This window comes from Bufo bufo, chromosome 6 (genome assembly GCF_905171765.1).
Source record: "Bufo bufo chromosome 6, aBufBuf1.1, whole genome shotgun sequence".
NCBI lineage: Eukaryota > Metazoa > Chordata > Amphibia > Anura > Bufonidae > Bufo > Bufo bufo.
This window is the reverse complement of record NC_053394.1, coordinates 217,556,378-217,576,926: the sequence shown is the minus strand read 5'-3', so window position 1 is coordinate 217,576,926 and position 20,549 is coordinate 217,556,378. Positions and strand designations below refer to the sequence as shown.

The following is a 20,549-nucleotide window of genomic DNA, read 5'->3' as shown; positions in this document are numbered from 1 at the left end:
CCCCTATATAAGAACAACCATAACATACTAAAATAAAAATGACAAAAAATTAATGCCCTATATAAATCACTGAAAAAACACAAATAATTTAAACATTAAAAAATCCATATGCAGTAAAAAAAAAAAAAGAAAAAGAAAAAATGTGTCTGGTCGGGAAGGGGGGGTACCTGGCCCGGTTTTGAACTGGTAACAGTACCTTGTAGAGGGAGTCTTTACGTTGTTTCAGTTTGATTCCAAGCTCGTGCCGCAATTGCCCCACAGTTTTCATTCCAGTCCAGGACTCCTTCTGTCCCACAGGCTTCAACAGTGAGGTCACAGGATTATAGAAGGTTGGAACAGTAACCGGGTACCAGGTGCGCAGAAACACAATATCTAAAAAAGGACAGTGGGGAGCGGTTCATTAATTAGGACAGCAACTTCCTACTACAGGTCATCTGCTATATTAATTTATAGGGGTTACCAATTTTATGTAAATAAAGCTGGTTATACAAGTTTTTTTTATATACTTTGTGCTTGAATTCCTCATCAAATTAAAAAGAGTCAAAGTACGTCACAAGATTTCATTTAATAGAGAATGGTGTACCTAGCAAATTTCTGAATCTCGCAGACCACTGCCTGTTGTCAGGCAACATCACGTCGCTAGTAACAGAGACACAGAAGGCTCATAGGAGATGGGAACGTGTCAGAGCTAGCCGAGATCCTGAGCCTAATAAAAGAACTGCTTCTACACACTTTTGAAGATTAAATGAGTCTCCTGTGTGTTTGTAAGTGTAATCTCCCCCTCCTTACCTGTTCTGTGAGCTCCAGAGCTAAAAACAAACATAGTGGGAAGTAAGGGAAAACGAGATTTTTGTGAACTCACCTGTAAAATCTCTTTCTCGCGTAGTTCATTGGGGGACACAGACCGTGGGTATAGCTGCTTGCTGCCACTAGGAGGCGACACTAGGCTAAGAAGTGATAACTCCTCCCCTGCAGGCTATACCCCCTCCAGCCTGGAGAGAGCATATCAGTTTGTGCCCAAGCAATAGGAGTAGGAGAAAAAAAATCAATAAGGAACATACAGTAAACAACCAATAACTGACAAACATCAGTCGGATTGAACCAGAACTGAGGACCATACTGGCCCACCAACCGCCATTATTTGCGGCAAACAGATTGGGGGACACAGACAGTGGGACGTCCTAAAGCAGTCCACGGGGAGGGAAACAAATCACACGCCCATGGAGAAAAACGCCCTCGAGGATGCGTAATCCGCTGCCGCCTGCAAGATCTTGCTGCCTGGAACAGCAACAGTTGATGTCTAGAAAACCCCCCGGAAAACTCAGTGAACTTGCCGGAAGACCAAGAAGCAATGCCTTCTAGAAGTAATGCCTGGAGTAGATGAACCCGAGAAGTGACGACCGCTGGTCGGGCAGGCCATCACTCCGCTAGGAAGCAACCGTCAGGCAGACATCCCAGGAAAAACATCCCGTTGGAAGTCGCCAGCTATGACAAGGACCTCCAAGAAAAACAGGTAAAAGTCCATACAGCGGAACGCGCCAGATATGGACCAGCAAATCTCAGAGGCCAAAATAGATGGCTGATGGAGAGCCCGCCCTTAAAAATACGAGGGAGAAAGAAGAGAAAACCGTTTCTGAGATGACCCGGAAAGCGGCGACCTTCCGCAAAAAAGAAAATTCTGGGCGGAGCACTGCCTGATGCAAATGACAAAGGACAAATAGACGTACAAGAAGGCGCTATCAACTCGGAAAGCCGTCGGATGGAATATCCTGCCATCTGGAATGCCGCCTTCCTAGAAATAAAAAGAAGAAGAAGAAGAAGCCCAGAGGGAGGGCTTGTTTGTCCCTGAAACGCCTCCAGCGATCTACAGATCGTTGGGACGAAGCCGGTTGCTGGCCACAACTGTGGAAGCGGAACCAAAATCGAGGTTCGCAGGATCCTCCTCTAGGTAAAAGAAACCGGTAATGGAAAGCCCCATAAGTGACATATATTGACTTCCGGGCAGAGACCAAGATAAGAGAATACTCTCCTTGGAAAAAAATAGATCCCGGATTCCATAGCTATACAACCCATTGTTACCGGTCGAGTAGACCGAAGGAAAAGATGGTCAGCAATCCAGCTAGAGGAAGGACAGGAAAGAAAAAAGGGTGTTCCGTTCCAGGAACGAAATCCCTACCAGTGGTGGCAAGGCGTGACAGACACCCGCTGAGCCTGGCGTGGGGGGACCGTAGTCCACCCCCGGAATGAGCAGTGAAAGGAATGACCACCATCGCTTGATGTGACACAGAAGTAATCATATCTGAAGGAAGGCATCACTGTAGTGGTAGACGAGTGCCACAGGGACTAAGCTACCCAGTCGAGCGCACCCAAAGTAAGGTGCTAATAGCTATGGCATTTACGCCAATGCAAAACCCGAGTTGACGACACAAGAACAATAGTTGTCAGAGCAACGGACAATTAACAGTAATGAAGACCATTAAGAGGCCAGGGCAAAAGCCCATTGCCATCAGAGACTGGGCCTTTACAGAATCTCTTGGTAATGTAATACACCCCTGAGAAGGAGCCCATACAAGGGAAGCCACCAGGTTAACGCAAATGCCACACTCCAGCTGAGGAGGAGGCCACACCGTACAGGATACCACTTCCAGGGTCAGAAGAAACCGCCGTCTGACGAAGGAACTATGCAGTAGCAATGTGCAGTAGGAACCCTAGCATGTAGTGGGGGTGCAAACACCCCTTGTACAGCAAGAGCTACAGCCTGCTCCTCCCGGCGTAAAACTGAGGGAGAGGCCTAAGGACACCCAGAAGTAGCATGGAACCATGCTATCTCAGTCAACCAGAGCCATCCTGAGGCATTCCGTCTACAAAGGGGGCAAAACAAGAGCAACCGCCGAAGCAGTGCCAGGGTAGAACCCCTATCTGAGGGGACTGACCCACTGCTGCGAGTTCGATCTCCGGCCCTAATGTGAAAATTTCCCCTGCTTTTTGTCAAAAGTGGGATCTGAACCCACGCTTCCATTTGGAGACCAGAACACCCCATACACGGAAGAGATTAACTCGAGTCTGGCGCCTTAGACCACTCGGCCATCCTGACTTAGAGAACACGCCGTAGTAGCCAATGCAGAATGCCAGCAAAACACCCTCACCTATTAAGGAAGAGTGGTGGCCCAGAATACAGAGTCAGTGCAACCTTGGGCTCGCTGGATCGTAATCCCAACATTTGTATAATGGCGTGCAGACCACACGTTGTAGAGGACCAATTTCTGACCGACCTGAATGGTGGAGGCCCATGGGGATGGGAATCTCTAGGGCACCTGAGTGTTGCTGAGTGACCCCCCTGAGAGAACAAAGGTCGACATAACTGCGCCAACAACCAGTACCAGAAGAAAAGGGAAGGATACAATATGGGAGCAGCCCAGTATTCATATACCACTAGATGAAGAGTACCAGGCACCAATGGTAACAACTGTTGCCGCGGCCCAACTGTGAAGGAAGCCAAGGTATCCAGTGTCGTGGCTTAGTTGAATTAAAGCATGCATAGATGCTCAGTGATTTCCTGTTAGTAGTAGAAGGGGGTAATGCCACGACTGTTGAATAGTATTCAGTGGTAGCGCAATCCTCCGTCAAGGAAGGGAGGTAGGGAGATAATTAGAACCGTATCCAACGGTAGTGTAATAACCCCTCCATGGAGGGGGTAACACGTACTGTAAGCACTGCACTCAATGGAAGTGCAATTACTCCACCTATGAAGTGGAGAAAAATATATAGGAAGTACTGTATCCTGAGTTAGCGCAAGTATCTAACCTATGGCAGGGGGTAATGCACCCAGCAGGAATTGACTCCAATGGTAGAGAATTGCACCCCTATGGAAGAGGTTAATGCATATGATTAGTCCTGTACCCGGTGGGTAGAGAAATTCCTCCACCTATGTAAGGGGGTAATACTTACGGTAAACACTGCCACCCGCGATAATGCCATAACGCCTCCTATGAGAGAGGCTAATGCATAATGCCAGTACTGTACCCAGTGGAACAGCAAATCCGTCAACTATCGAAAGGGGGGATGCGCATGGCTGGCACTGACCAGCGCAAGTGCAGTCAGTCCACCTGTGGAAGGAGGGAATACAAAGGGTAAGTACCGTATCCAGTAGTAATGCAAATGCCGTCTAAGGAAGGGGGTAATGCATACAATCAGTACTGCCGGTAGTATGGATGCAGTCTAGAAGATTCATATCAGAGTCCGCAGAACTGATCCCCTGTTCCCTCAGAACCAACCCCTGCCAGAAGGGAGGGTTCTGAATATCACCCTAATGAGGAAGGGTGGAGGTGCGGAGGAGGAAGTGTCCTGCTCGTGCGCAGCTCTACCTCTCAGCATCTAGCCATGGCAGTTGCAGGCTGTGTCGGTGGTGATATAACAATCAAACCACCCAGGAGGTGGAATCGGCATCTCTCCATGACCGCTCACTGGATTGTGTGGGCAGTACTCAATCAACCCACGACCCAGGGGGGTGTATTGGGAACTGCCAGAGGTCCTCCGTTGGATTGCGCATGTGGATTAACAACCAAATGACCCAAGAGGGTGGATTGGGAATCCTTCAGATGTGCTCCCTTGTATTTGTGCCGGTGGAGTATTATCAACCAAACAGCCTCAGCGGGCGGATTGGGAATCCTTCAGATGTGCTCCCTGGATTTGTGCAGGTGGAGCATTATCAACCAAACGGCCCGTATGGCGGTTTGGGAATCCCTCAGATGTGCTCCCCTGGATTTCACAGGCGGTGGCATATACACCAGACGACCCAGAAGGGTGGTCTGGGAATTCCCCATGCGTGCTTTCTGAACCAAACAGCCCCGGAGGGCGGATTGGGAAACTGTGAGCAATCCTCCCCTGTTTAATTATTTATTTATTTATTTATTTATTTTTTAAAAGGACATGGGCCCAGTCCCGTACCCCAGGGTGGACATGCGGTGAAATGGACTGAGGGGGGCAGGACTACCTGTGATGCCCCCGCTAAATGAATAAGCGCCAGGAAGGGGTTAAATTCCTAAACTCAAGGTATTTGGCCTGCAGAAGGGGGACACTGAATACACCAGTGCCGGCTGCAAAAAAGCGACTTGCCATAAAGGGTTAACCCAGCTCAGAGGACCGGAGGCGGAGCTCAGCGGGCCCTGGGGGAGGAGGGACAGCTAGTCGGGGAGAATTCGCGCCTAAAGGACGAACCCGCCCCCTCCATGACCGGAATGAAAGTTGCGGCCCGCAAAGTCGGGACATAAAGTTCGGCGCACAGCCGACCGGGCGGTACTGCCGGTCGGCTACCACAGAGGGACTTGGATCAGTGGGCCGATGTGTCCCCTCGCGACCACCTGCTGCGGGAACCCATTCCGTGGCCGCAAAAGAAAAAAACTGCACGGCTGAGTCCCGGTAGGCCCGAAGAGAAGCCGGGGCCTAAATTTTTGGCGCCGGCCGAACGAATAGCCGGCCGGGAAGTGGAGTGACCGGAGCGGCGCTCTCAAGCGCCCTGGCTATACACCGGCCGCGGGAGCTCACCCCGCAGGCCGTATAACGTGAGGCTGCAGCATGACAAAATAAACTACATGAGGAGATACCTGGGGAGAACACAGGCCCAGAACCCCAGTCTCCCACACACCGTCAATTCACCAGTAACGGCTGCACCTATCAAGTCACAGCCATACTTTACATTGGGGCCTGAGGTAATGTGGAGCCCTCACCAGGGAATGGCCCACTTGAAGAAAAAAAATGTCCTCCATCTTATGATGAGGTGACCAAGGGGGAGGGAGGACTGAGGATACTTACCCACTGAGGATACTTACCCAATGCGGACTACTCACCCCATCTTCATCCTCTTCTCTTCACCCTTTCTCAGAGTACCAGCAGGGTCACCTCTTCAGCCGCTGGCACCCGAAGTGGAAGGTCTCGCCGGATTCAGGTGACCCCTTTGGCTGGCGGGAAGCAGGGGAGCTGGGCTGCCCTGGTCCACTTTTGTTTCTTGGGGAGGGCGAGCGGTGAGGGATTCCGACACCGGCCTTACTCCCGGGGTAGACAGAGTGGCTAGGCGACTCTGTTTCCCCAAACCTAAAAAGGAAAAAGATAAAATAATAAAAGTAAGCCGCCCTGCAAAAGGTCTGCCTCCTACGACACTAAGCTAAAAACTGATATGCTCTCTCCAGGCTGGAGGGGGTATAGCCTGCAGGAGAGGAGTTATCACTTCTTAGCCTAGTGTCGCCTCCTAGTGGCAGCAAGCAGCTATACCCACGGTCTGTGTCCCCCAATGATACGAGCGAGAAAGGATGTCACAGCAGGACAATGCTGGCAAATTTCAGAGATGGGACATGCCCTTTGCTTATCAGTTAAATGCATCTAGCTGTGCAGCTAAAACGGAATAATATGGCTGAAAAAGACTAAGGAAGCTCAAAAAACCTATTCCTTCCCAGACATGCAACTGCCATTATGCAAAAGTTGTTGAAAACTCAGGTACACTTTAAGGTTCTCTGCTTACATATTATAAAAGAAAACACATTTACACTCATTTCTAGTCAAAGGATGAAAGCACATCCTGATCTAGTGCAACCGGTGCACAGCTTTTTCATGAGAGTGCTCTGATATACGCAACAAAACATGCTGGATGAATAGGTCAAACTGGTTTCCAGTGTAAACAAGAATGTATTCTGCTGACAGCACAAAAAGGACAGGGGCATGGATTTTCTCCACACTGCACGTGGTAGTGCAAACTTTCAATTAAAATTTCTTCAAGAAGGGGGAGAACACCTCCATAATACTGCGCTCAATGGAACATGAACACTTCCCTCCGCACACTTTAGAAGTAATCAGAAGCTAACCCAAATCAGGGAAAGTCATCTGCCATACTATCTCCCATAGTAATGACAGAGCACTCCTACATTGCTCTGCCTGATCATAGAGAATGGTGCAGCCACATAGTTACAGCAGCACAGCCCTCTCTATGCCCTCATGCTTATGGTTAGTGGAGGGAGGAAACCATCAGTGTCCAGCTTTCTATTATAGCCAGGGCGAGCCTGGAGTGGTAAGCACTGAATGCAAAGTATGCAGAATTAAGCCTTACACCGCCCTCTACCAGAAATCTTAGAATTCACAATCAGATTGCTCTAGATCACCAGGGATCCTTACATTAATATGAAACTGTAAGCTTGATCCAGCATAGTTCAAGCCTATGTACACCTTTGGGGGGGATTTTTTTATTTTATTATTGATTTGTATTAAATATTTTTTTTAATTGGTCTTTATTAAAAATATGGAGCCCTTCTTTTTCTCTACAAGATTGAGATACTCTAGTAGCAGGATCAGAATTTTCTCTCTGCTCCGTCAGTCAGATCACTGGGATGACCTTATAAACACTCATTATAACTCAGTTCTTATCTTAGGTGAACAGCCTGTCGAATCAGTGCTGCCGCTAGTGCACACGTGCTGCCGGAGGTCCACTCCGGCCCCATTCACTATAATGGGGGTGGGCCGGAGTTCCGGCGGCAGAGCGGCAAACATGCCGAGAGGCGGCCGGAATAAAACTACGACATGGCCGGCACTATAATAGAAATGCCTTTTCTTGTCCGTTGCTGTGGACAAAAATAGGACATGTTCTATTTTATTGTGGGGCTGCGGAACGGAAGTGCGGATGCCAACAGCACACAGTGTGCTGTCCGCATCTTTTGCGGCCCCATTAAAAATGAATGGGTCCGCACCCGTTCCGCAAACTTGTGGAATGGATGCGGACCCATTATGCGGACATGTGAATGGACCCTTATTAGATGACTGGCACAAAGTAAAAGTATAATTTAAACAGCTAGACAGAACAGCTCAAAATTTTTTAGAAAGACCAATTGAAAAAAAAATTAGTTTTGGCCCAAAATGAGTAAAATGCAATAATGAAAAATGGCCTCCAAAAAGGTGTCATAGCCTTTAATGAGTAATCCAAACTTTATTCCAAATTGAATAGCCTTAAAATCTACTCCACATAGCTGCAAGAATGCTTACATCTTTCAGACATGTTCTGTATCCTAAATCTTGACGATTAACATAGCATTTTGGCTTTGCAGCTATGTGGTGTAGATTTTAATGCAATTCAATTTGGAATAAAGTTTTGATTACTTGTTCTAAGATGGATTAACCTTACAGTTTTTGATACTGAGGGCATGAGGTCAGTGCAGAATCTGTGCATTAGAGAATAAAGAGGAATGCATTGGCTCATCTTCACATTAAAGAGGACCTGTCACCACTCCTGACATGTCTGTTTTAATAGCTACATAAATTCCCCATTTAATAACAATTCTGGAACATCTGTTCTTATGGCTCTATGTTGTGCCATTCCTTTATTATTCCTACCAGAAGTTATGAATGAATTTCTAGCAGTCTGCAGTAAGGGTACAGAGGGGAGGTAACCAGTTTGGGGGGGGGGTACCTGCACAGTCTGACTCTATCCAATCAGTGCTACAATTTTCAAACTGTGCAGAGACACACCCCCAACTTGTTACCTCCCCTTTGTACCCTTACTGCAGACTGCTAGCAATTCATTCATAACTTGCAGTTAAAATAATAAAGGAATGGCACAACATAGAGCTATAAGAATAGATGGTTCTGAAATGTTATTACATGGGGAATGCGTAAAAGTTATTAAAACAGGCATGTCAGGAGTGGTGAAAGGTCCTCTTTAACCTCAAAACTATCACATATACAGGCATCAACCCATTCACTGCCCTAGAGCACCAAGATTACACACAATAGCATACACTGTTATAGCCCTGGATGCTACGTGGCCTTGTACCTGAGGCTGCTTTAAGTTCATTATTAGGAAGCTGTACATTTATTTGCGTTTTGTATAGCCTGACTAAAAGGAAGCAGTGTCTGCCGTACTCACTATCTACAAAGGCTTACAGCAGGGATGGCCAACCTGTGGCTATCCAGCTGTTGTAAAACTACAACTCCCACCATCCCTGCTGTAGGCAGTCTGGGCATGGTGGGATTAATAGTTTTGCAACAGCTGGAGAGTCGCAGGTTGGCCTTCCCTGGCTTAGAGGGAACACTAAAAATGCTGAATCATTTTACAGCGTGGTCTCACAGAAGGTTGTGGGTGCCCCATTATGTCTCACCAGAACTTGGCCATATGCATTGATTTTTAATTAACTTGTGCTTTTCAGAGCTACTAAAAAGATTTACAAAACGAACCGCTCATTAAGAGTTTGTCCTCAAATGTTGCTCGAAATCCTCCTTCTGGCGTCCGTAACGCTTTCTTGATCTGCCCACGGACACCACTAACTGTTCGTACTGATGCTCCTTCAAATTTGGCCACTTCCAAAGTAGAAGAAAACATTCCCTGTAAAGAAAGATGAAGTGAAAAATAAAAATCAACAGGCATACCTACATAAAAAGGAAATATTAAGATTATCACAATTATAATTTATTACAATTATACAAATCCAATAGGTTGCAAAGACATTGAGCCTGATTTATTAATATTTCTCACCAGTTTTCTGGGGTGAAAAAAAAAACGCATTCAGTGTTTTTGTATTTAAAAAACACTTCTTTTTTTTCCACCACTCACCCAAAAAGGGGTTTTCGAGGGGGAAGGGAAGAGGCAGTACCCAGCAGCAGTTAGCTGGCATAGAAGACAACTGAAATCTACTCCAGCCAGGAGCTCTAGTATATTTCAGCTCAGACACATGCCTCGTCAGTTCAGACTACGTGTATGCCTCGTCATAAATTAGATGCATCCTCTGGTAGCGCACAGAGTTATCGCCAGTCATTAATAAATTAGGCACATAGTTTAGAAGAAAAAAAAGGGGGTAAACAATGCACACTAATAGTGTAAAAATGTGCACCTTAATAAAGGCGGTATTCTTGTAGATTTTGCAGGGGTAGCCGATCAGTTTTAGTTTTTTCACTACTGTGATAGATTTGTCCAGATCCAGAACCACACCTGTAGCAGCAATGCGAAAGTCTGCCTACAAGAGAACAGTAAGAATAGCTTGGTGAGTATATGTTTATAAAATATCCAAGATTTAAACAGACCTTTTAGAGTTACCAGCCCGCAGTGGAGATTACACTTACCTGGTTCCCACCACTGGATTCAGTGTCTGTCACCCCCTCCCCCCTTACCACCACCATCAACGGATGTTGATCTCAGCGCGGCAAGGAGAGGAAGAGCCGAGCCGGGAGCGTTTAGACACCAAACCCAGTGGTGATGACCAGGTAAGTATTATCTCCACTGTGAATTGGCCAATCAGAGGTCTCTGACTCTTGGAGCCTTCATTCCTACATAAATATCACAGGTCTTAATATTAACTGTCAGAAGGTCCGGTAACAATAGTCGTGTCGGCTTAATAGTAATCACAGTACCACCACCATATAAGACGTACCTTTATTACATATATCAAATAAAATCAAATTCCACCATAGTTATTGTACATATAAAACAAGAACTGAAGTGCAGGGTTCATGATGACAAAAGGAAAAATCTGTCCCTAAATCTTACCCTAACACATTATGGCCCTGCCTAAAAAAACTGAGTAGCGCCCCAATAGGAGCGTTCCCGTGTTAGGAACTTCCTAGGTGATCCTGGAGTTACCCTGACAAAGGGTAGATCATCAATACATGTGTAGGATTGATCCAGTCTCAGTCCATTTGTAGAGTAGGTCCCAAATACATAGATAAAACCATTTCCCTGTACCAATTGTTGTACACTTCATCAGGGGACAAACATAATGAGCAGTAGAATACAGTATCCAAGTAAATAATCGCAAGTTGTTAATAGCGCCAGCACAATATGGTAACCGCACCCCTAGAGTCCATATAATGTATACTGAGGAATGTACCAGTGTGACAATGCAGTGTTCCACTTGTGTGTTCCAGACCGATGGATAGGTTGAGATGTCAGGCGTTAAGAGCGCTGATAGACGAGTATGGAGGGAGCAAGAGCCAGTGAGCGTCCCATTACAATTGCTTTTTCACACGTGTAAAAAAGAAGCATGTAAAAAAAGCTGCAGCATGTCCTATTTTAGGGCAGGATCAGCGCTGATTTTCCATTCAAATTAATGTGAAGCAGAAAAAAAATACCATTTGAGATGTGCACATACATTCTTTTTTTCGTGTGTAAATGCATCAAAAAACATGCGTCATTTTGAGGGGGAAAAAAATCTACTTAGATTTAGTGCTGATTTTTTTTTTACACCATGTGAACTGACCTCGGGGTCAGATTAGGGGAAGATTTTTCCACTTACTATCATAAACCCCAAACTTCAGCCTTTGATTCATATGTAATATAACCATTGTAGAATTAGATTTGATTTGATATAGCTAATAAAGATTACATCCTAGATAAAATACTATGGCCCAGATTTAATGTATCTAATGCATTTCCGTGTCGAATCTGCCTAAAAAGTGTTGCAAATTGGTACAATTTGGGCAAAACTATGGTTTCTAAACGTGTTCCGACTTGCTTAAAAAGAAGATGCGGCTTGGACGCAGAGGCGGAGCTTCACTGGAAAGGGGTATGACCCAAATGCGCCTAAAATTCTGTAAGCCGATCAGTAGTTAATACGGAGTTAGAGAAAAGTGTGTAGCAGATTTATCATGCGGCTGTCATATATAATGCAGGTCTGGACAGCCTACATTTACGTCATCTGCAGCATTAGTAATTCTCAGCCACTGTGCTTTAATCTTTGCTTTCAGTTACAGCGCTCTTTTTTTACAATGGAGACTGATTTAGGTGTAATTGTTGTAAAGCAAGCCTTCTGCACAAAAAGCCAAGATAGTGGACTGTACTGGGAAAGGCATGGCATCTAGAGAAGTAGGTTGTACCCTTGAAAAGGCTCTGGTATGATCGCATCTTCAGTATGCAGACCAGTTTTGGGCACCGGTCCAAAATAAAAACACTGCAGAGAGCTGAAGAGTTCTCAAAGAGGGGCAACCAAATTAAATATTTTGGTCCCCCACTTTTTGTATATAAACAGCCAGCATGGGACCACTCCAGCCAGTCAGTAGCCTCAGCAGTCACATGCTGTACTACTGGCATCAAATCTCCCATCAGTAAGCAGTGATGCCAGCAGTATGGCACATAACCACTGGGGCCACCAACTGGCTGAAGCGGTCACATGCCTGCTGCTTGTTAAGATATCGTAATGTTAATTTTACATTATTTGTTTTTCCTTTTTTTTTCGTGACAGCTCTACTGTACTGCTGGAAGCCTAGATAAGGTACTGCGGCAACACTATATGCATCAGATAAGTCCTTGGCTGTCTCTCCCTTGATTTCTGGGGTAGGGATACTATTATATCACTTCCTGGAGACTGTGATAAACTTGTAAAGAGGTTTGAGATAAAATAATTCTCAATTTTACATGTATTTAACTACACAGTAACACCATGGACCATCAATAGTAGACACATTCACTTACTGTGGTGCTGCTAACAGACTGGACTGCTAGGAAGCCAGTACCCTGAGGAGTGATAGGTCCTATATAAGAGGAAAAAGAAAATTGACACTTTCCATAAGCATTTGGTATAAAGACTGCAAATATATGCAAAATAGCATTACATTTTTGCCGTTTTGACTGCATATAGTTCTTGTCAGGAACTGTTAACATAGCGTCAATATCATCAAATCCAGTTTTTCTACAAAAGTGATTGGCAACCTCCAGCACTCCAGCTGTTCTGAAACTACAACTCCCAGAATCCTTCTCTTACTTCTATGGGAGTTACATTAACAGCTGAGTAAGCGTGCATGCTGGGAGTTGTAGTTTCACTACAGCTGAAGATTGCTGATCCCTGTTCTACAGTGTAGATAATAGTTCAGACACTCACCCCAAATAGTGGCACCACAATGCATGTGTTCAGGGGTATACTTAAGAAGCCGGTGACGTCCATTATGATCCTCAATATAATACAAAGGAATAGTCTGGAATCGTCTCCAGCCCAGGGAAAAAATTAAGGGGTTTCTTGTCTTCAATATCCTCTTATGCCAACGATGCTTCTTAAGCCGCATCTAGAGATAAACACAAAACATTTTGATGTGTTCCAAAGCTTATCTAGAAGTTGAATTCATCATATGCTAGACTTATAGGCATGAGCTCGTCATACTCTTAACTACAGCGGCATATTGAAATGACTGTTTTACGGATACCTGGATGTAGCCAACATTTCCCTCGCTGTTGCCAAGTCCACCAAGGATCAGTGGGTAGTGAGGGTCAAAATTGAGAACAAACTCGCAGGGCACATTTTCAATCTCCATCCGGAGATACATGCCAGGCCGGAAGCCTTCGTACTGCACACGGATCTCATCATCTTGATCTTCAAATTCAGCACGATTCAGCTAAGAGAAGGAATTTGGTACATAAGTGAACTTTGTGGGCAGTACAAAACCAGCTTCATGCAAAGCTAACAAAATGAACACAAAAGCTAAAAAATACAAGCGGAGCTTATTTAATGCTCAAGAAAAGTGTGTGTGCGCAAAATAAATGTACTTTTATCATAATGAGTCACTTTAAATCAGCACTAACTTCTGCTTGCTTCTGCATCTCTCCTTTTAAGTCATCAAAATATGTGGCATCAGCGTCTCCATCGTCATATTCCATGTCAAAGCGTTCCTTGAGATGCTTCTTCTTCTGCAGACGCTGCTTTGTCTCTTCTTCCTCTGCTGGAGCAGCTTCATCTGCTGCTTTCTCTTCATCTCCCTCCTCATCTTGCCCATCAGACTGCAATACAAGATATTAGGGTAAGACAAGTTAGACCAAGTGTGGACAAATCTTACCAAGGACCCACTTCAAATGTTAGAGGCCAGCAGCTACCAACACAATCCTTCTCAGGACTCCTTCTTATAACCTCCCCCCTAACATATTAATTCCCCACAAACTTCATTTGTGTGCTTTCCATATGCAAGCAGCAAATTGCAGAAGCACACAGCAACTAAATGCACAATGGACTAGGATAAAAACTAGGTCACTAGGACCAATTTATTAGTGGTTAGAAAGACTGAGTTTAGTCCAGCATGGGTTAAACTAGTTAAACAAAGGCAAACACTCAACTACAGCAATACAACCTGTTAGATATATATTACCTCCTTATCCTGGGACTTGGGTTTGCCCTTGTGCACTTCCCCTGTTTCCAGATCTTCAAAGTCACCATACAGCTCCTCTGAGAATATAGAAATGCCCAACAGGCTCATATCTCAAGTCACACAAAAACTATAAACTCAGCACATAGCACAAATTAAGCTGTTAACAGGTAGAAAGAGTGATTAAAAGGTTATCCCATCTTGACTTTATATAATATTGAAAGGATATGCTACAAATGTCTGATAGCTGCAGGTCTCGAGAACGGAGCAACGTCTAGTAGCCACACATCCAGCATTCTCTCCTATGGCCAGCCACCTCTCCATTCACAGCAGCTATAAGATGGGACTCGTTCCTGAAATGGGTGCAGGTCCCAGTGGTGGGACCCACATCTATTGGAAATAAATGCTGTATCCCTTGGATAGCACATAAATGTTGAAATGGGAATACCCCTTTCCAATGCATAAAACAGGTTTACCATCTTCTTGTAGCAGCTTCTCTGCGTCTTTATCGGCTTCCCACTTTCCAGTGACAAAGCAATCACGAATGCAGTCCATAACCTGAAAAAGAAAGTTGATGAAAACAAGCTAGGAAAAATGTAATAAAGATACTAGACATCAAACATGGCTAGAACCAGATCAGATTAGTCATACCTTGCAGCAGTGATCTCATTTTGACAACATGACTGCTGCAGCCAATCACTGGCCTCACTGATGCACTAAAGAGGCCATTGATTGGCTGCAACGGTTACATGTTGTCAATGTGACATCATTGCTTGAGCCGGGTAAGTAGAGGGTGGGCAGAAGAACCTGTAAAGTGGCAAGAGATCTGCCAGGTAAGTACTTCCTGAAACCAGACAACCCCTTAAATTAGGTTTATTGTATTATGTTTCTTCTGCCACCAGGTGCCACCCTATTTCCTTTTTTTCTCAAGAGAACCTGCCACCACGGAATAAAATGCAATCTGCAGGCAGCATGTTATAGACCAGGAGGAGCGGAGCAGATTAATATACAGTTTTATGGAAAAAGATTCAGTAAAACGTGCGATTTATACATTCATATATCTGCTATTTCTTCCCAGTATACAATGAAGTCAGAAAAAGCAGAGATATAAATGTATAAATTACAAGTTTAAAAGGGGGTATTCCCATCACATACAATGGGGGCATATCACTAGGATATGCCCCCATTGTCTGATAGGTGCGGGTCCCACCTCTGCATTACGCATTTTATGGACCGTCCGGTCCATACTAGAACAGTCCTATCCTATTTATTTATTTTTGGGGGGGGGTGCCACGTGACAAAAAAAATTCAAATTGCGCAGTTTTTTTTCTTTTATTTTCTGTTATAGCGTTCATCGCTTATTTTTTTATATTATAATAGTTTGGACTTTTCGGACATGGTGATATGTAATGTTTATATATTTTATAAGTAAAATTGGGAAACGGGGCGATTTATACTTAATATTTTGGTGTGTTTTTTTTTACTTAACTATTTCCCCCCTTAGGGACTATAACCTGGGATCTTTTATTCCCTTGTCCTATTCACCCTAATAGATCTCTATTAGGGCGAATGGGACTTTACACTCTCCCTGCTGCCCTGTGCATAGCGCACACAGCAGCAGGGAGGTTACCATGGCAGCCAGGGCTTCAGTAGCATCCTGGCTGCCATGGTAACCGATCGGAGCCCCAGGATTACACTGCTGGGGCTACGATCACAACTGCAACTGCACCATCAATGAGGAGGAGGGAACTCTGTGGCAACTGCTACCAATGATTTAATACTGGGGGGGTTGGGGGCATACTGCGCCACCAATGATTTAATACTGGGGGGCGCACTGCGCCACCAATGTTTTAATACTGGGGGGTTGGGGGTGCGCACTAACGCCACCAATGTTTTTAAGCCATTAATCTAAGTACAGGAGCTGCACCTGAGGGGTTAACTGCCGCTGTGTTTCTGCTGATGGCGCCCGCCTCCTATACCTGTATTAATAGGTAACATATGTTCATTGGTGGCGCAGTGGCCACAGTCCCTCCCCTCCTCTGCACCTCTCTCTCCTCATTGGTGGCAGCAGCAGCACAGGGGGGAGGGAGAGAGAGACCAATTCTCCCCTGTGCTGCTGAGGAACATGGCGCGCGCCGAGAGCCGCGCACTCCATGTTCTCTGATACTAGGCTGCGCAGTAGCGCAGCCTAGTATCGGTAAATGGCAAGTCCCAGAATCAAATCAATACCGGTACAAGTGTATCGATTGGGTATCGATAATTCGATACCCGGTGGAACCCTAATCAGCACTTAAGTTATTTCCAGCATGCTTCCACTAAGGTGAATTTAAATCCACAGTATATGAATCAAAATGCTTACTATATAGCTGAACCATTACTCTATATGCAAATGTATGTGGCTAAGCATAACAGGGTGGGGAAACTTCTGTATCAATCATCCATTATAAACAGAATATTATAAATGCATTGATATCAATGGTTGATTCTCACTGTGAGAACTGCAAGACTTCAGAAATTGATGGATTTACTAGCCTTCCTAAGTACCTCATCATCATCCCAATCTTGAGGACTTTCTACTGTAAACTTCGAGCAGTCTAGTGCATTTGATGCTCTCTTAGATTCCTTATCTGGACGACTGACATGGAACAGACCACCAAGTTCTCCTTCATGATCATCATCGTCCTCTTCCTCATTCTCAACCACTGTGAGAATATAAACCAAATTACAATATTTTCTAAATAAAAATAATAATTTAAAATAAAAAAGATTTTTGAAAAACAATACATGGATACAAGCAATCAGACAAGTTTAATAAATATTTCTGAGGTAATCCCACCCTAGCATTTATTGTCATATTCACAGGGTATGTCTGACAATCGGAGGTCTCACTCTTGGGACCCATCCATATCACCACAATTGTCATAAATGTCTAAAATGGGAATACCCCTTTAAATAGCTATTTAGAAGTTGCTTGCAATCACAGACAATTTTGGTAGGACGATTACAGAAAGGTATTTAATGCAGTTTTTGAAGCTAATACTAGGAGCGGATTGAAAAAATAAGTAGAACCTTATATATTTCCCCTCCCTTTGGTGATCCACCTCTGACATTGGAGTCAAAAACCACATTAAAAAGGCACCCCAAGTGTGACAAACAGGTTCCCTGAGAGTACAATATTGACGAACTACCTTAAGGATAGGCTATAAATATCATATAGATGGGGGTTATACTACTGAGCTGCACATAAGCCATGTGACTGATGAATATGAAGTCACTGGCCTAAAAAAAAGGCTGCAGTTCTCATCAAAGCGATACTTCATCTTCAATAGCGGATCAGCAGGTCCCAGGTGTCGAACCAAAATCGATCCGATACCGATGACCTATCCTGGGGATATTTTACTCCCTATCGCCTCTGCATATGTGGAGAGATTATTAGTTATCTCCTTCACATTGGTAGGATACGTGATTTTATTTTTCTTACATAACTTTCTTCTATAAAAGGCTGAACTGGGTGGCTGGATGTCTTTTTTCAGCATTATAAACTATGTTACTATGTATGTTAGACATTCGGCCTCTATACTGATTCATGATGAGGTTGTGCTTATAAACAGCAGTCAATAAGAACAATCACGATCATAGGGCAATGCATGGAAAGACAGAAGACTGACATCTGATGACACTAAATGGATATTTCATTCACCATGAGACTAGTTCTCTGTACCACTTTTGTGAAATGGTGCAAATTGATTGAAAGCAACAGGAAGCAAAATATACTAAAATATGAAATAACTAAATGAAATATATGAAACTCATCCATGCTCGTTTCCATTGGCCTAGAGTACAAGACCATATAGAGTACGTCACCTGTTCCATAGACAAGTTTTCGGAGGTTAGGAACAGACTGCTGCTGTCGAAGGAAAACTTCAGCTGCTTTCTTCTTCAGGTCTTCTTTCCACTTCAAAGCTCCTTAGGTAAAAAACAAGGTATAAAGAATCCAATATTAATACACAAGATTGAACGTATACATCAAATATAGGACTTCTGACAGCTGGACTTACATAGAAGAATTTTAACCAATTAAAAGATTTCATGAAAATAGACAAACAATTGATGCTTGAAATGATACAATATAAGTGTCAGTTTTCTGTTGAAATGACCCACCGGCATGTGGGTATACCATTTCATCATATGTTATGGTTTTTGACACTGACAAGTAAAAGTTACAACTGCATTTTATCAATGGAAAGGATTTCTTCTCTGAATGGTCAGTTTTAGAGGATATTCTAGGGACACTGGGTAACTCACCAGCTGTGTCTTCAGAGGCATCACTGTCTTCCATGAAGTCTTCATCTTCTCTTAATAAGTTTTCTTCATCACCACTGTCCTCTTCAGATGTGCTTTCAGATTCTTCATTTACACCTTTAGGTGGCTCTTCATCAGTAGCCATGTCTTCTACTTCTTCAGAATCAGATGATTTGCCATCCTCACCAGTGCAGTTCCCACTATCCAAAGCGGCTGTTGATTTTCTACCTCCATCGTCCGAACACGTCCGTTTCGTTGAAGTCCTCTTTTTCTTTACCACAACATCATTCTCATCACTGTCTTCTTCCTCAGCCGTTTCATCCTCACTCTGCTCCAGGTCATCATCGCTGTCTGCAAAAGCTGGCATCTCTGAACTATTTGGTTTAAGATGTTCCTCTGCTTTAACTTTATTTGCAACTCGTCGACTTGGATGTTGATCATCATCTTCACAATCATCTTCTTCATCTTCTTCCCCAGACAAATCAGCTTCATCATCATCCTCACCAATTTCATCATCATCATCATCCTTCGCTTCATTTTCAGATTCCTCATCGGCATCTTCCTCATCAAATTCCTGATTTTGGTCTCCTTTGAATACGGCTTTACGACGCACCCGACCAGTTTCAGCATCTATTACTTTTTCCTCTGTTGGCATTTCAAACCTAATAAATGACATTAATACCAGGCACCATGAAGACATTTTCTCGAGACTTACAAAACATACATTAGGCAATACTTCCTGCCAAATTTACCTCTAGGCTTCTGCAGTTAGTGAGCATGTCACTGGCGGTCTATGTCAGTAAGATCTTAATGACTGCATTTCAGGTGGTCTAGGGCAGGTGGTTTTTAAAACGTATGGCAGAAAAGCTGCTGGATAAGGTAGGGTTTGGAAATCTTCAGCAATTTACAGCACAATACAAGTAAATAGAATTTTCTAGACCCCATCCACACATACTGGACAATCCCGCACAACAGAGCATGCTAAGAATTTGTCCTGAATTTGCTGCACAATCTTCTGCACCCAGACTACAGTAAACATTGCTTCTGGTCCACTCAGATTAGCAGCAGACCAGATACTGCAACAATAGCGCCATAGGGGCAATTCAACTAATCAACATGCTACAGCAAAGCAAAACATTGCAACCCATGGACACGGGTGGTCAAATCAAAAAGAGTCTGTTAGACATATGTAGGGGCTGGGGACAAGAGGTAATTCATTCTTACCTGTATTAATCACATAATACTGGTAAAATGAGCTTTGAATCCTGCAGGAACAGTTCCTGCAAGTGCACCGGAAGTGCATTGAGGGGCAAACCGCAGGCTCCAGTGCTTCAGGCTCAGAGTAGGAGAAGCTCCACAGCCCCTCGACTCTGCTGTGATTGACAGCTGTAGCCGTCTCCTGGGTGGACACCACAGCTGTCACGCACAGTGGGTCTTGTCTCTGGGGCACTTTCAGAAACTGTGTCCGCAGCTTAAAAAGTTCAATTTCTCAGCACTACAGTAATTAAAAGAGACAGAGGTATGCAACTCCCTGTAACCTCTGCCACTACCTATGTCTGTCAGCAGTTTGTCTGGCATTAGTGGCCTGACATGGCTTCCCCTATGATAACCATTGATCACTCAAGGACTGGCTTCTCTAATAATCTGATCAACAGGCCAGCTTTTCAATATTTGCCAAATCAAAATTACTAATTAAACTAAGCGGATTAATCTATTAACAGAACTTACTCTTTGCTCTCAACATCCTCCATTCCCAGAGGTTTTGAGTCAGTGAATAAAGACACTTTGCTGGTGGACATCTTGGAATCGATGGTGACATTGGTTGAAATGAGACTCTGGACCAGTTCATGTGAGGGTTTTGCAGCTCTCTGAAGAAAAATAAAATGAAATCATTAAGATCCATCAATGTAGTCACAATACAATAAAGCATTACAGATCTCTTGTGGAAAGGTGCAGTCAATCATTTACGCAAATTATATTATCACACCGCATTCACATCCATTAATGACCTTAAAAGAAGCTCACCAACTCTAAGTAACAGCCAAACACCTTTGGTTCTTGAAATAGATTTTCAGAACAGAAAATCTACTGGCAACTTGTAAAATGTTTTTCAGGTAATTTACTCAACCCATTTAGAGAGCCTTGTGTCCCCACAA

At 44.1% G+C, this 20,549-nt stretch overlaps 1 protein-coding gene and 1 non-coding gene across 3 annotated transcripts in view; both read right to left on the bottom strand.

Moving 5' to 3' along the window:
• The window catches only part of BMS1 (BMS1 ribosome biogenesis factor), a 45,059-nt gene that overhangs the window by 7,071 nt on the left and 17,439 nt on the right, over window positions 1-20,549 (bottom strand). For both annotated transcript variants that reach the window (XM_040434776.1, XM_040434777.1), the window contains exons 9-21: window positions 20,122-20,261; window positions 18,397-19,055; window positions 17,956-18,057; window positions 16,636-16,793; window positions 14,568-14,649; window positions 14,095-14,171; window positions 13,538-13,732; window positions 13,162-13,350; window positions 12,843-13,023; window positions 12,437-12,495; window positions 9,864-9,986; window positions 9,211-9,358; window positions 197-372 (exon numbers count right to left, since the gene is read on the bottom strand). In XM_040434776.1, coding sequence (XP_040290710.1) covers window positions 197-372; window positions 9,211-9,358; window positions 9,864-9,986; window positions 12,437-12,495; window positions 12,843-13,023; window positions 13,162-13,350; window positions 13,538-13,732; window positions 14,095-14,171; window positions 14,568-14,649; window positions 16,636-16,793; window positions 17,956-18,057; window positions 18,397-19,055; window positions 20,122-20,261 — 2,289 coding nt within the window. The remainder of the gene's footprint in view (window positions 1-196; window positions 373-9,210; window positions 9,359-9,863; window positions 9,987-12,436; window positions 12,496-12,842; window positions 13,024-13,161; window positions 13,351-13,537; window positions 13,733-14,094; window positions 14,172-14,567; window positions 14,650-16,635; window positions 16,794-17,955; window positions 18,058-18,396; window positions 19,056-20,121; window positions 20,262-20,549) is intronic.
• On the bottom strand, window positions 2,987-3,094 carry TRNAS-CGA. Its single transcript has 2 exons — window positions 3,057-3,094; window positions 2,987-3,032 (listed from the first exon to the last, which is right to left on the bottom strand). It is a non-coding gene; the product is annotated as a tRNA-Ser (tRNA).